The sequence below is a fragment of the Ranitomeya imitator genome, chromosome 6 (assembly GCF_032444005.1).
Source record: "Ranitomeya imitator isolate aRanImi1 chromosome 6, aRanImi1.pri, whole genome shotgun sequence".
Taxonomy (NCBI): Eukaryota; Metazoa; Chordata; class Amphibia; order Anura; family Dendrobatidae; genus Ranitomeya; species Ranitomeya imitator.
In genome coordinates, this window is record NC_091287.1 from 18505588 (window position 1) to 18523457 (window position 17870).

The 17870-nt window shown below is 45.3% G+C and overlaps 1 protein-coding gene across 1 annotated transcript; it reads left to right on the forward strand.

Annotated features, from left to right (window-relative positions):
• Positions 1-427: 427 nt before the first annotated feature.
• Positions 428-14232, forward strand: LOC138641675 (thiosulfate sulfurtransferase-like). Its single transcript, XM_069729258.1, has 2 exons — positions 428-1033; positions 13838-14232. The coding sequence occupies exons 1-2, from the start codon at positions 457-459 to the stop codon at positions 14116-14118; spliced, it is 858 nt and encodes a 285-aa protein (XP_069585359.1). The 5' UTR covers positions 428-456; the 3' UTR covers positions 14119-14232.
• The last annotated feature ends 3638 nt before the right edge of the window (positions 14233-17870 follow it).

Genomic DNA, 17870 nt, shown 5'->3' on the forward strand with positions numbered 1-17870 from the left:
GCGGTCACCACGGCTCCATTCATACAAGGCACTTCTTTTATCCTCTAAATATCATCTATCATTGCATCCACTCTTCTACTAATCTCCATGGGTGACAGTCTGCACTGTATATCTGGCATTGTATTCATGAACCAGGAGGCCCAGGATGAACAATGCCATAGATTATCCAGGGTCACGGATGTTTGGTAGCTCCTGTGCTCTCAGCCCTGCCTATCTAATGACTGTGCAACTTGCCTTCTGTGGCTGTCACTTCACTAATGATAATGACCTGATAAGCGGCTGATAAGCGTCCTAACCTAAAGGTGAATAGTAGCTCAGACTCTACGCGCCACCTCCACCGATGCCAGGATGCCGCAAGGAAATAATTAACTGCTAGATCTGCATAAGCCCCAGGAGCCTCCTCCGCCTTAGAATAAAAACTATGGGCAAGCGTCTTCTTCACCCATTGAAGCAGCCATGGCGAACCGGGCATTGGTCTCCGCTGGTTGGCTCGCAGGAGCCCTGAAAGCCAAGAAAGTCCCAGTCCTAAGGGTGCTGGACACAACCTGGTACTCACCAGGGGGTAAAGATGCCAGGAAGGAGTTTGCAGAGCGGCACATACCAGGAGCCTCCTTCTTCGACCTGGAGCACTGCAAAGACCAGCAGTCGCCCTATGAGATGATGCTGCCCAGTGCCGCCCAGTTCGCCAAGTACGCTGGTGAGCTTGGCATCAGCAATGACTCCCACGTGGTGGTCTACGACTCCGACAGCTCGGGCATGCTCTATGCCCCCAGGCTGTGGTGGATGTTCCGTCTTTTTGGCCATGACAATGTGTCGGTGCTGGACGGGGGTCTCACAAATTGGATGAAGCAGGGGCACCCGGTGACATCTGAGGACACAAATGTGACGCCCGAGACGTTCCAGGTGACAATGAACCGCACTCTGCTCAAGAGCTTCGAGGACATAGAGGAGAACATCACCAGCAAGAGGTTCCAGGTGGTGGACGCCCGGTCCAAAGGGAGATACCAGGGCCCAGAGCCAAAGCCCGGAGAAGGTGAGGACTAAGGGGAAAATGATGAAGTGTATAAATATATACATATATACAACGCGTGAAATAAGTATTGAACACGTCTCCAATTTTCTAAGCAAATATATTTCTAAAAGGTGCTATTGACATGAAATACTCCTAAGATGTCATTAGCAACCTATTCAATCCACAAAGGACAAGAAATCATCCATATATGTCCATAATTTATGTGTAATAATGAGAAATGACGCAGGGAAAAGTACTGAACAGGTTATTGAAATGTATTTAATACTTTGTATAAAAGCCTTTGTTGGTGATGAAGCTTCAGGACACCTAATGAATGGAGAAACTAGTCGCAGGCATTGCTCAGGTGGGATTTTGCTCACAAACTTTCTTCACATCCTGAAGCTTCCATGGTTCCTTCTATGAACTCTGAGCTTTAGTTACTTACATACATTTTCTCTTTGAAACCAATTGTGAGTTTCCTTGGATGTGTGTTTGTGATCATTGTCATTCTGAAATGTCCTCCCCTGTTTCATCTTCATCATCCTGATAGATGGCAGATTTTTTTTTATCAAGAATATCTCAGTACACTTGTCCATTCATCCTTCCTTCAATTACATAAAATTTGCCAGTGCTGTATACTGAAAAACAGCCCAACACCACGAAACTTCACTGTTGGTATGGTGTTTTTGGGGTGATATACGGTGCCTTTTGGCCTCCAAACATCATGTTTTATGGCATCCAAAGAGTTCACATTTTGTCTCATCTGACCAGACTATATTATTCTACAGTCTTGTCTAAATATACAAACCATACAGGCAATGGAGGTTGCATGGTGAGCGTGCATACAGGCCATGGAGGTTGCGTGGTGAGCGTGCATACAGGCCATGGAGGTTGCGTGGTGAGCGTGCATACAGGCCATGGAGGTTGCGTGGTGAGCGTGCATACAGGCCATGGAGGTTGCGTGGTGAGCGTGCATACAGGCATGGAGGTTGCGTGGTGAACGTGCATACAGGCCATGGAGGTTGCGTGGTGAACGTGCATACAGGCCATGGAGGTTGCATGGTGAACGTGCATACAGGCCATGGAGGTTGCATAGTGAGCGTGCATACAGGCCATGGAGGCTGCGCGGTGAGCGTGGATACAGGCCATGGAGGTTGCGCGGTGAGCGTGCATACAGGTCATGGAGGTTGCATAGTGAGCGTGCATACAGGCCATGGAGGTTGAGGGCATTCCTCATAGTTTTCTTTGAAACAATTGTACCTACTGATTCCAGGTCTTTCTGTAGCTCTTCACAGATTGTCCTTGGCTCTTGGAAAACTCTTCTGATAATTAATTTTACTCCTTTGTCTGAAATCTTGTGGGTAGCACCTAGTCGTGGCCGGTTTATGGTGAAATTATTTTCTTTCCACTTCTAGATTATGACCACAACAAAGCTCACTGGAAACTTCAGTAGATTAGAAATTCTGTAACCAATTCCATCAGTTTGTTTTGCAACAATAAGGCTGTGAAGGTCTTGAGATAGCTCACTGGTTTTCCCCATCATGAGATTTTTTTTTGTGTGGCACTTAGTAATGAGACACCTTTTTATAGACATCAGTTGCACCAGCTGATATTATATGTTATTAACTGGCAGGATTGCTTTCTAATTACTGATAGATTTCAGCTGGTATCAGGACTTTCCAGGTCTAGTTGCACCTTTCTTTCTTCATGTGTTCTTTATTTTTCCCTGTGTCATTTCTCATTATAAGACATCATTTATGGACAACTAGGGTGACTTTAATGACTGTGTGGATTGGATGGGATGTTACCAACATCTCGAGAGAATATCATGTCAATAGAACCTTTAGAAATAGATTTACTTAGAAAATTGGTGACCTGTTCAATAATTATTTCACCATCTGTATACATTGCACAGTACTCGTCGTCCTGTCCTGTATATATACACTGCACAGTACTACTCCTCCTCCTGTCCTGTATATATACACCACACAGTACCACTCCTCCTGTCCTGTATATATACACTGCACAGTACCACTCCTCCTCCTGTCCTGTATATATACACCACACAGTACCACTCCTGCTGTCCTGTGTATATACACCGCACAGTACCACTCCTCCTGTATATATACACTGCACAGTACCACTCCTCCTGTATATATACACCACACAGTACCACTCCTCCTGTCCTGTATATATACACCGCACAGTACCACTCCTCCTGTCCTGTATATATACACCGCACAGTACCACTCCTCCTGTCCTGTATATATACACTGCACAGTACCACTCCTCCTGTCCGGTGTATATATACATTGCACAGTACCACTCCTCCTGTTATATATATACACCGCACAGTACCACTCCTCCTGTCCTGTATATATACACTGCACAGTTCACACTCCTCCTGTATATACACACTGCACAGTACACCTCCTGTCCTGTATATATACACTGCACAGTACCACTCCTCCTCTCCTGTATATATACACTGCACAGTACCACTCCTCCTGTCCTGTATATATACACCGCACAGTACCACTCCTCCTGTCCTGTATATATACACTGCACAGTACCACTCCTCCTGTATATATACACTGCACAGTTCACACTCCTCCTGTATATACACACTGCACAGTACCACTCCTCCTGTATATATACACTGCACAGTACCACTCCTCCTGTATATATACACTGCACAGTACCACTCCTCCTGTCCTGTATATATACACTGCACAGTACCACTCCTACTGTATATATACTCTGCACAGTACCACTCCTACTGTATATATACTCTGCACAGTACCACTCCTACTGTATATATACTCTGCACAGTACCACTCCTACTGTATATATACTCTGCACAGTACCACTCCTCCTGTCCTGTATATATACACTGCACAGTACCACTCCTCCTGTCCTGTATATATACACTGCACAGTACCACTCCTACTGTATATATACTCTGCACAGTACCACTCCTACTGTATATATACTCTGCACAGTACCACTCCTCCTGTCCTGTATATATACACTGCACAGTACCCCTCCTTCTGTCCTGTATATATACACTGCACAGTACCACTCCTCCTGTCCTGTATATATACATTGCACAGTACCACTCCTCCTGTATATATACACTGCACAGTACCACTCCTCCTGTCCTATATATATACACTGCACAGTACCACTCCTCCTGTCCTGTATATATACACTGAACAGTACCACTCCTACTGTATATATACTCTGCACAGTACCACTCCTCCTGTCCTGTATATATATACTGCACAGTACCCCTCCTTCTGTCCTGTATATATACTGCACAGTACCACTCCTCCTGTCCTGTATATATACACTGCACAGTACCGCTCCTCCTGTATATATACACTGCACAGTACCACTCCTCCTGTCCTGTATATACACTGCACAGTACCACTCCTCCTGTCCTGTATATATACACTGAACAGTACCACTCCTACTGTATATATACTCTGCACAGTACCACTCCTCCTGTCCTGTATATATATACTGCACAGTACCCCTCCTTCTGTCCTGTATATATACTGCACAGTACCACTCCTCCTGTCCTGTATATATACACTGCACAGTACCACTCCTCCTGTCCTGTATATATACACTGAACAGTACCACTCCTACTGTATATATACTCTGCACAGTACCACTCCTCCTGTCCTGTATATATATACTGCACAGTACCCCTCCTTCTGTCCTGTATATATACTGCACAGTACCACTCCTCCTGTCCTGTATATATACACTGCACAGTACCACTCCTCCTGTCCTGTATATATACACTGAACAGTACCACTCCTACTGTATATATACTCTGCACAGTACCACTCCTCCTGTCCTGTATATATATACTGCACAGTACCCCTCCTTCTGTCCTGTATATATACTGCACAGTACCACTCCTCCTGTCCTGTATATATATACTGCACAGTACCACTCCTCCTGTCCTGTATATATACACTGCACAGTACCGCTCCTCCTGTATATATACACTGCACAGTACCACTCCTCCCGTCCTGTATATACATACTGCACAGTACCACTCCTCCTGTCCTGTATATACACACTGCACAGTACCACTTCTCCTGTCCTGTATATATACACTGCACAGTACCACTCCTCCTGTCCTGTATATATACACTGCACAGTACCACTCCTCCTGTCCTGTATATACACACTGCACAGTACCACTCCTCCTGTATATATACACTGCACAGTACCACTCCTCCTGTCCTGTATATACACTGCACAGTACCACTCCTCCTGTATACATACATTGCACAGTACCACTCCTCCTGTCCTGTATATATACACTGAACAGTACCACTCCTACTGTATATATACTCTGCACAGTACCACTCCTCCTGTCCTGTATATATATACTGCACAGTACCCCTCCTTCTGTCCTGTATATATACTGCACAGTACCACTCCTCCTGTCCTGTATATATACACTGCACAGTACCGCTCCTCCTGTATATATACACTGCACAGTACCACTCCTACTGTCCTGTATATATACACTGCACAGTACCACTCCTCCTGTCCTGTATATACACACTGCACAGTACCACTCCTACTGTCCTGTATAAACACACTGCACAGTACCACTCCTCCTGTCCTGTATATATACACTGCACAGTACCACTCCTCCTGTCCTGTATATACACACTGCACAGTACCACTCCTACTGTCCTGTATAAACACACTGCACAGTACCACTCCTCCTGTCCTGTATATATACACTGCACAGTACCACTCCTCCTGTCCTGTATATACACACTGCACAGTACCACTCCTCCTGTCCTGTATATATACACTGCACAGTACCACTCCTCCTGTCCTGTATATATACACTGCACAGTACCACTCCTCCTGTCCTGTATATACACACTGCACAGTACCACTCCTCCTGTATATATACACTGCACAGTACCACTCCTCCTGTCCTGTATATACACTGCACAGTACCACTCCTCCTGTCCTGTATATATACACTGAACAGTACCACTCCTACTGTATATATACTCTGCACAGTACCACTCCTCCTGTCCTGTATATATATACTGCACAGTACCCCTCCTTCTGTCCTGTATATATACTGCACAGTACCACTCCTCCTGTCCTGTATATATACACTGCACAGTACCGCTCCTCCTGTATATATACACTGCACAGTACCACTCCTACTGTCCTGTATAAACACACTGCACAGTACCACTCCTCCTGTCCTGTATATACACACTGCACAGTACCACTCCTCCTGTCCTGTATATACACACTGCACAGTACCACTCCTCCTGTCCTGTATATATACACTGCACAGTACCACTCCTCCTGTCCTGTATATATACTCTGCACAGTACCACTCCTCCTGTATATATACACTGCACAGTACCACTCCTCCTGTCCTGTATATATACACTGCACAGTACCGCTCCTCCTGTATATATACACTGCACAGTACCACTCCTCCTGTCCTGTATATACACACTGCACAGTACCCCTCCTTCTGTCCTGTATATATACACTGCACAGTACCACTCCTACTGTATATATACTCTGCACAGTACCACTCCTCCTGTCCTGTATATATACACTGCACAGTACCGCTCCTCCTGTATATATACACTGCACAGTACCACTCCTCCTGTCCTGTATATATACACACTGTACAGTACCACTCCTCCTGTCCTGAATATATACACTGCACAGTACCACTCCTCCTGTCCTGTATATATACACTGCTCAGTATCACTCCTCCTGTATATATACACTGCACAGTACCACTCCTCCTGTCCTGTATATATACACACTGTACAGTACCACTCCTCCTGTCCTGAATATATACACTGCACAGTACCACTCCTCCTGTCCTGTATATATACACTGCACAGTACCACTCCTCCTGTCCTGTATATATACACTGCACAGTACCACTCCTCCTGTATATATACACTGCACAGTACCACTCCTCCTGTCCGGTGTATATATACATTGCACAGTACCACTCCTCCTGTTCTGTATATATACACCGCACAGTACCACTCCTCCTGTCCTGTATATATACACTGCACAGTTCACACTCCTCCTGTATATACACACTGCACAGTACACCTCCTGTCCTGTATATATACACTGCACAGTACCACTCCTCCTCTCCTGTATATATACACTGCACAGTACCACTCCTCCTGTCCTGTATATATACACCGCACAGTACCACTCCTCCTGTCCTGTATATATACACTGCACAGTACCACTCCTCCTGTATATATACACTGCACAGTTCACACTCCTCCTGTATATACACACTGCACAGTACCACTCCTCCTGTATATATACACTGCACAGTACCACTCCTCCTGTATATATACACTGCACAGTACCACTCCTCCTGTCCTGTATATATACACTGCACAGTACCACTCCTACTGTATATATACTCTGCACAGTACCACTCCTACTGTATATATACTCTGCACAGTACCACTCCTACTGTATATATACTCTGCACAGTACCACTCCTACTGTATATATACTCTGCACAGTACCACTCCTCCTGTCCTGTATATATACACTGCACAGTACCACTCCTCCTGTCCTGTATATATACACTGCACAGTACCACTCCTACTGTATATATACTCTGCACAGTACCACTCCTACTGTATATATACTCTGCACAGTACCACTCCTCCTGTCCTGTATATATACACTGCACAGTACCCCTCCTTCTGTCCTGTATATATACACTGCACAGTACCACTCCTCCTGTCCTGTATATATACATTGCACAGTACCACTCCTCCTGTATATATACACTGCACAGTACCACTCCTCCTGTCCTATATATATACACTGCACAGTACCACTCCTCCTGTCCTGTATATATACACTGAACAGTACCACTCCTACTGTATATATACTCTGCACAGTACCACTCCTCCTGTCCTGTATATATATACTGCACAGTACCCCTCCTTCTGTCCTGTATATATACTGCACAGTACCACTCCTCCTGTCCTGTATATATACACTGCACAGTACCGCTCCTCCTGTATATATACACTGCACAGTACCACTCCTCCTGTCCTGTATATACACTGCACAGTACCACTCCTCCTGTCCTGTATATATACACTGAACAGTACCACTCCTACTGTATATATACTCTGCACAGTACCACTCCTCCTGTCCTGTATATATATACTGCACAGTACCCCTCCTTCTGTCCTGTATATATACTGCACAGTACCACTCCTCCTGTCCTGTATATATACACTGCACAGTACCGCTCCTCCTGTATATATACACTGCACAGTACCACTCCTCCCGTCCTGTATATACATACTGCACAGTACCACTTCTCCTGTCCTGTATATATACACTGCACAGTACCACTCCTCCTGTCCTGTATATATACACTGCACAGTACCACTCCTCCTGTCCTGTATATACACACTGCACAGTACCACTCCTCCTGTATATATACACTGCACAGTACCACTCCTCCTGTCCTGTATATACACTGCACAGTACCACTCCTCCTGTATACATACATTGCACAGTACCACTCCTCCTGTCCTGTATATATACACTGAACAGTACCACTCCTACTGTATATATACTCTGCACAGTACCACTCCTCCTGTCCTGTATATATATACTGCACAGTACCCCTCCTTCTGTCCTGTATATATACTGCACAGTACCACTCCTCCTGTCCTGTATATATACACTGCACAGTACCGCTCCTCCTGTATATATACACTGCACAGTACCACTCCTACTGTCCTGTATAAACACACTGCACAGTACCACTCCTCCTGTCCTGTATATACACACTGCACAGTACCACTCCTACTGTCCTGTATAAACACACTGCACAGTACCACTCCTCCTGTCCTGTATATATACACTGCACAGTACCACTCCTCCTGTCCTGTATATACACACTGCACAGTACCACTCCTCCTGTCCTGTATATATACACTGCACAGTACCACTCCTCCTGTCCTGTATATATACACTGCACAGTACCACTCCTCCTGTCCTGTATATACACACTGCACAGTACCACTCCTCCTGTATATATACACTGCACAGTACCACTCCTCCTGTCCTGTATATACACTGCACAGTACCACTCCTCCTGTCCTGTATATATACACTGAACAGTACCACTCCTACTGTATATATACTCTGCACAGTACCACTCCTCCTGTCCTGTATATATATACTGCACAGTACCCCTCCTTCTGTCCTGTATATATACTGCACAGTACCACTCCTCCTGTCCTGTATATATACACTGCACAGTACCGCTCCTCCTGTATATATACACTGCACAGTACCACTCCTACTGTCCTGTATAAACACACTGCACAGTACCACTCCTCCTGTCCTGTATATACACACTGCACAGTACCACTCCTCCTGTCCTGTATATACACACTGCACAGTACCACTCCTCCTGTCCTGTATATATACACTGCACAGTACCACTCCTCCTGTCCTGTATATATACTCTGCACAGTACCACTCCTCCTGTATATATACACTGCACAGTACCACTCCTCCTGTCCTGTATATATACACTGCACAGTACCGCTCCTCCTGTATATATACACTGCACAGTACCACTCCTCCTGTCCTGTATATACACACTGCACAGTACCCCTCCTTCTGTCCTGTATATATACACTGCACAGTACCACTCCTACTGTATATATACTCTGCACAGTACCACTCCTCCTGTCCTGTATATATACACTGCACAGTACCGCTCCTCCTGTATATATACACTGCACAGTACCACTCCTCCTGTCCTGTATATATACACACTGTACAGTACCACTCCTCCTGTCCTGAATATATACACTGCACAGTACCACTCCTCCTGTCCTGTATATATACACTGCTCAGTATCACTCCTCCTGTATATATACACTGCACAGTACCACTCCTCCTGTCCTGTATATATACACACTGTACAGTACCACTCCTCCTGTCCTGAATATATACACTGCACAGTACCACTCCTCCTGTCCTGTATATATACACTGCACAGTACCACTCCTCCTGTCCTGTATATATACACTGCACAGTACCACTCCTCCTGTATATATACACTGCACAGTACCACTCCTCCTGTATATATACACTGCTCAGTATCACTCCTCCTGTCCTGTATACAGTGGGGCAAAAAAGTATTTAGTCAGTCAGCAATAGTGCAAGTTCCACCACTTAAAAAGATGAGAGGCGTCTGTAATTTACATCATAGGTAGACCTCAACTATGGGAGACAAACTGAGAAAAAAAAATCCAGAAAATCACATTGTCTGTTTTTTTAACATTTTTTTTTGCATATTATGGTGGAAGATAAGTATTTGGTCAGAAACAAAATTTCATCTCAATACTTTGTAATATATCCTTTGTTGGCAATGACAGAGGTCAAACGTTTTCTGTAAGTCTTCACAAGGTTGCCACACACTGTTGTTGGTATGTTGGCCCATTCCTCCATGCAGATCTCCTCTAGAGCAGTGATGTTTTTGGCTTTTCGCTTGGCAACACGGACTTTCAACTCCCTTCAAAGGTTTTCTATGGGGTTGAGATCTGGAGACTGGCTAGGCCACTCCAGGACCTTGAAATGCTTCTTACGAAGCCACTCCTTCGTTGCCCTGGCGGTGTGCTTTGGATCATTGTCATGTTGAAAGACCCAGCCACGTTTCATCTTCAATGCCCTTGCTGATGGAAGGAGGTTTGCACTCAAAATCTCACGATACATGGCCCCATTCATTCTTTCATGTACCCGGATCAATCGTCCTGGCCCCTTTGCAGAGAAACAGCCCCAAAGCATGATGTTTCCACCACCATGCTTTACAGTAGGTATGGTGTTTGATGGATGCAACTACCGTAAGTATTCGTTTTCCTCCAAACACGACAAGTTGTGTTTCTACCAAACAGTTCCCGTTTGGTTTCATCAGACCATAGGACATTCTCCCAAAACTCCTCTGGATCATCCAAATGCTCTCTAGCAAACTTCAGACAGGCCCACACATGTACTGGCTTAAGCAGTGGGACACGTCTGGCACTGCAAGATCTGAGTCCATGGTGGCGTAGTGTGTTACTTATGGTAGGCCTTGTTACATTGGTCCCAGCTCTCTGCAGTTCATTCACTAGGTCCCCCCGCGTGGTTCTGGGATTTTTGCTCACCGTTCTTGTGATCATTCTGACCCCACGGGGTGGGATTTTGCGTGGAGCCCCAGATCGAGGGAGATTATCAGTGGTCTTGTATGTCTTCCATTTTCTAATTATTGCTCCCACTGTTGATTTCTTCACTCCAAGCTGGTTGGCTATTGCAGATTCAGTCTTCCCAGCCTGGTGCAGGGCTACAATTTTGTTTCTGGTGTCCTTTGACAGCTCTTTAGTCTTCACCATAGTGGAGTTTGGAGTCAGACTGTTTGAGGGCGTGCACAGGTGTCTTTTTATACTGATAACAAGTTTAAACAGGTGCCATTACTACAGGTAATGAGTGGAGGAAAGAGGAGACTCTTAAAGAAGAAGTTACAGGTCTGTGAGAGCCAGAAATCTTGATTGTTTGTTTCTGACCAAATACTTATTTTCCACCATAATATGCAAAAAAAATGATAAAGAAACAGACAATGTGATTTTCTGGATTTTTTTTTCTCAGTTTGTCTCCCATAGTTGAGGTCTACCTATGATGTAAATTACAGACGCCTCTCATCTTTTTAAGTGGTGGAACTTGCACTATTGCTGACTGACTAAATACTTTTTTGCCCCACTGTATATACACTGCTCAGTACCACTTCTCTCATAAAATGGTAGAGTTGGAAGGGACCTCCTGGGTCATCTGGTCCAACCTCCTGCTCAAAGCAGGATTCACTAAATCATCCCAGACAGATGTCTGTCCAGCCTCTATGTGAAGCCTTCCATTTAAGGAGAACTCACCACCTCTCGTGGCCACCTGTTCCACTCGTTGATCACCTTCACTGTCAAAAAGTTTTTTTTAATATCTAATCTGTGTCTCCTCCAATACAGTTTCCTCCCATTGCTTCTAGTCTTTCCTTGTGCAAATGAGAATAAAGATGATCCTTCTACAACGTGACAGCCCTTGAGATATTTGTAGACGGCTATTAAGTCTCCTCTCAGTCTTCTTTTTTGCAGCTAAACATTCCCAAATCCTGTAACCGTTCCTCATAGGACATGGTTTGCAGACCGGTCACCATTCTGGTCGCTCTTCTCTGAACTTGCTCCAGTTTGTTGATGTATTTTTTAAAATGTGGTGCCCAAAACTGGACACAGTATTTCAGGTGAAGTCTGACCAAAGAGGAGTAGAGGGCAATAATGACTTCACGTGATCTAGACTCTATGCTTCTGTTAATACATCCCAGAATTGTATTTGCCCTTTTTGCTGCTGCATCACACTGTTGACTCATGTTCAGTCTGTGATCTATTACCATACCCAAGTCTTTTTCACATATGCTGTTACTTAGCACTATTCCTCCCATTCTGTATATGCTTTTTTCATTTTTATTGCCCAGATGTAGTACTTTGCATTTTTCTGTTAAAAAACATTGTTAGTTGCTGCCCACTGCTCCAGTTTATTTATATCTTTTTGATTCCTCTCTCTCTGTTCTCTAGTTTTAGCTATCCCCCCTAGCTTTGGGTCATTGGCAAATTTAATCAGTGTACCCTCAATTCCTTCATCTAAATCATTGATAAAGATATTGAACAATACAGGGCCCAGGACAGAGCCCTAGGTTACCCCACTTGAGACATTCTTCCAACTGGATGTGAAGCCATTTACGATCACTCCTTGGGTCCGATCACTAAGCCAGTTATGAATCCATCTAACAGTTGCCTTGTCCATTCCATACTTAGTCATTTTTTCAATAAGGATTGTGTGAGATACTTTGTCAAATGCTTTGCTGAAGCTGAGATATAGTATTTCTACAGCATTTCCCTGATCCACCCAGTCAGTGATTCTGTCATAGAAGGGAATTAAGTTAGTCTGACATGACTTATTAGTTACAAACCCATGCTGACTGTTTAATCACTTCATTCTTATCCAGGTACTTACATACATGTTGTTTAATAATTTGTTCAAAGATCTTTCCTGATATGGAAGTCAGAGTCACCGGCCTATAGTTCCCTTGCTCCACCGTCTTCCCCTTTTTGAAGATAGGAACAACATTTGCTCTTCTCCAGTCTTCAAGGACTTCTCCTGTTCTCTAAGGGTACCGTCACACAGTGCAATTTTGATCGCTACGACGGCACGATTCGTGACGTTCGAGCGATATAGTTACGAGATCGCAGTGTCTGACACGCTCCTGCGATCAGGGACCCCGCTGAGAATCGTACGTCGTAGCAGATCGTTTGAAACTTTCTTTCGTCGTCTAGTGTCCCGCTGTGGCGGCATGATTGCATGGTGTAACATATATCGTATACGATGTGCGCATAATAACCAACGGCTTCTACATCGCACATACGTCATGAAATTATCGCTCCAGCGTCGTAGATTGCAAAGTGTGACAGCAGTCTACGACGCTGGAGCGATATTGTTACGACGCTGGAGCGTCACGGATCGTACCGTCGTAGCGATGAAAATTGCACTGTGTGACGGTACCCTAAGAATTTTCAAAGATTAGGGAGAGTGGTTCAAAAATTTCTTCCTGTATATATACACTGCACAGCACCACTTTTGGTTGTAATTCTCAATTTCTGCTGTTATTTTGGAGGAAGATTACTAACATTTTCTCCTTTTCTTTAGGCATTGAGCCCGGACACTTTCCAGGATCTGTGAATCTTCCTTTCTCCGTCTTCCTGACGCCGGACGGCTACGAGAAACCAGTGCATGAGATCCGGCAGCTGTTTGAGGAGCGAGGCATCGACTTGACCAAGCCTCTGACCGCCTCCTGTCGCCGGGGGATCACCGCCTGCCACCTGGCTCTGGCTGCATTCGTACTAGGAAAAGAAGATGTGGCCGTCTATGACGGCTCTTGGTCAGAATGGTTTCATAGAGCAAAGGCAGAGCACAAGGTCTTCGATTAGAGGAACAGGGTGCAATAAATGGGGGGGGGGGCTGTGGTGGACTTGATGGGTCAATTAGGGGGCAAAGTCAATTGTATATACTCTGTCAATGGTTGCATTTATTTGTATGAGCCCCTAATTCAATAAACGCAATAAATCTCTTTTTCTGGTCTACTTTGCAAGGCATCTATGGTCTAGTTAACATCTATGGTCGGGTTGGCTTTGCAAGTGACATTAAATACTCTGTCCTGTAGAAAATCCTCAGCTATGAAGCGATGCTATCTACAGGTGGGTGTCTCTTCACTCTAACATCAGAATCGGCTTGTACAGGCTTCTAGAGGTGGCAATAGAGCGAGGTCTTGTCTTCCTTCCGTGTAAGAACTATTTTGCATACCAGCTGGATCTCCACAAGGATTGACAGGAACTTCTGAGAAGCACAAATTACTGTGCAGTGCCCAGAATGGTCACCAGAGGACGCCGCAACAGGAAAGTAAATTGGGGGGGAATTCTGAAATATCGTAGTTACTTACCGATAACGGTATTTCTCTGATCCCATGACGGCACCACGGAGAGAGAGGGACAGGAAACCTACAGGTGAAAAAGGTCTCCCACATCAGTTGGTTACAGAGCCTTAACAGAACTTCAGCTGTAACTTAAATGTTATCAAAGAAAACCTTTTACATTTTTAACTTATTAGAGGCACCGCGTGACTAAGTATTAAGACTAACTCGTGTTCACACTCACACGTGAAGGGAGAGAATGTACGGGTGCCGTCATGGGATCGGAGAAATACCGTTATCAGTAAGTAACTACGATATTCTCTTACCCCCATGACGGCACCACGGAGAGAATTTCATAGATGTACATTAGGGAGGGACCACCGCCTCCAGGACCCTTCTGCCAAAGGTGAGGTCTGAAGAGGGAGTCAGGTCTAGTTGGTAGCGCCTAAGGAAAGTGGAAGGAGATGACCAAGTGGCCGCCCAACATATCTGCTCAATTGATGCTCCTGCTCTCTCTGCCCAGGAGGTCGCCACCGATCTGGTTGAATGAGCTCTGACTTCCTCTGGAATGTTCTCAGTACTTGACGAATACGAGAGGATGATGGCGTTCCTTATCCATCTTGCAAGTGTGGCCTTCGATGCTTTATGCCCTTTATTTGGACCCTGGAAACACACAGAGCCCTATCCATCCTATAGTCCCTTGTGGCCGCTAGATACTGGACTAAACATCTCTTAACGTCTAGTGTGTGTAGATGTTCCTCTTTCTCGTTTCTGGGGTTTGGACAGAAGGAGGGTAACGAGATCTCCTGAGATCTATGGACACGTGATGCCACTTTAGGAAGGCAAGCTGGATCGGTTTTAAGAATTACTATGTCATCTAGTATGCATGTCAGAGGTGGGTGCGCTGATGGGGCCTGCATGTCACTAATCCTCTGTGCTGACGTTAGCGCCACCAGGAGGGAGGTTTTGAGAGATATTATTTTTAAAGAGGCTTATCACAGTGGCTCAAACGGTGCTTTAGTCAATGCAGATAGGACCAAATTTAAATCCCAGGGAGGTGTAGTATGTTGTACCACTGGTCTAGATCTGGTTGAGGCCTTAATGAATCTTTTTATCCAGTGGTTTCCCGCTAAATCAATGTTGTAAAGGGCTACGCACAGCTGCTTTTCCAGAGTTGCATCAGTCTGGAGCACAGATTTTCTGCGATGAGCTCTGCAGTATACATCCCACAGGAGCTGCCGAGACCGCCCTATACACATCACACAGGAGAGGCCGAGACCGCCCTATACACATCACACAGGAGCCGCCGAGACCGCCCTATACACATCACACAGGAGCCGCCGAGACTGCCCTATACACATCACACAGGAGCTGCCGAGACCGCCCTATACACATCACACAGGAACCGCCGAGACTGCCCTATACACATCACACAGGAGCCGCCGAGACCGCCCTATACACATCACACAGGAGCTGCCGAGACCGCCCTATACACATCACACAGGAACCGCCGAGACCGCCCTATACACATCACACAGGAGAGGTCGAGACTGCCGTATACACATCACACAGGAGAGGCCGAGACCGCCCTATACACATCACACAGGAGAGGCCGCCGAACACACGTCACACAAGACGCTGCCATATACACATCACACAGGAGACTGCTGTATACACAATGCACAGGAGATAGTGGGGCAGGTGGATAAACATCACGAGACATTGGTGCTTGGTTCTACATCACAAAGGACACTGCGGCGCCTGGCTTCTTCAGAGGGTCGGGGCACTGGCTGGTGTCAGCACATAATCCTTTTTTGCATGCGCCACACCGATCATTAGTGAACGCCAAGTGCACTTGCAGTGCGAGTTTAGAAGTCCAGGTGCTGAAGCACTGCAATCCTCAGGAATCTGCCTGGGGGTGAAAGAACGTGACATAGCAGGCCATAAACAGTCCATGGCTGGAGGTTCCTCACCCCTGGTTTCAATGGCTCACTTAAAGTGATAGCGGAGCACCACTGCCATCTTGGCATCCTGCAAAACTCAAACAGGCCAGTCTGCATAGGAGACCGAAATGTCACTGTATAACGCAACGCCATACCAAAAAAAATAAAATAATTGAGGAATCCAATACTTTTTGGAGTTTTATTGAATATTACAGCGTATAGGAAAAAGAAAATGTTTGTCATCTATCAGTTTATACACCAAATAATTCATGAAAATTCATTCGTGTACAAACTGATGAAGGTCTGATCACTGAAAATGTTTTTTTCCACCTCTAGAGGACTTTAGAATTCAATAAAACTCACCAAGTACCAGATTCTTCAACTTTGTGTCCATTTACCTCCATTTTTCCCCAGGAATGCCATTCTTCCTGCCTAATACTGTGGTAGAGTTGAAGTGATCAGATGACGGCAGGTTCAAGTACCCCTGAGTAACAAGTCAAATCATTACTGCTCTCTATTACAGATACAGAACAAGTATTACCACATCCCAAAAATACAATAAAAGCATAATATTAAATAACTCCGACGATGGAGGCTGTGGGAGGAATATCGACACGACAGAACTGTGGTTCTTCAGTCGCTGCTCCAAACGAATAGTTATATATAACGTTCCCCAAATTGGCATAAAGTCAGAACACCCCTCTAACTGCACCATGGACCAAGAAGTCACACAAATGCAAAATATTCACCTGGAATAGGGTTTTTACTGAAGGGCAGGAGAGTCGCACAATAGAGGGTCTGCAGGAGCAGCAAGTGGGGGGTCCGACAAGTTAGCGGCTGCATTTCTGCAAATTATATTACGGCTTTAGTCAGGATTAATGGTGTCATTAGTAATGAGAAATCCCTTCTCCATCATGTAATACCATCAGGAAGCATCTGATCGGCCCCACATTTTTTCTGCAGCCGGACAACGACCCCCAACATCCAGCTAATGTGATTATGAGTAGTCCTGGGGGTGATGATCCGGCCCCGGAGCCCTGATCTCTCTCATCGTCCCGTCTGTCTGTGACCACATGGAGGATCCGCACAAGCCTCATACACAGGAGATCTGAGGTCAGGTCTCCCAGGTTCAGCTCAGGATTGTGCGAGCAGAGCGGCAGCACCCAGATCTGGCTCCTGTACTAGTGCGGCTAGGGGACAGCGCAGACCCCCACCTGCACCATACTATCAGAACACAGCTCCTTTAATTGCACAATACTATACACTAATATTCAACATGGACCCTTTATATGGCAGATGTGGTGGGATAAACAAAAGGCAGAAAATACTG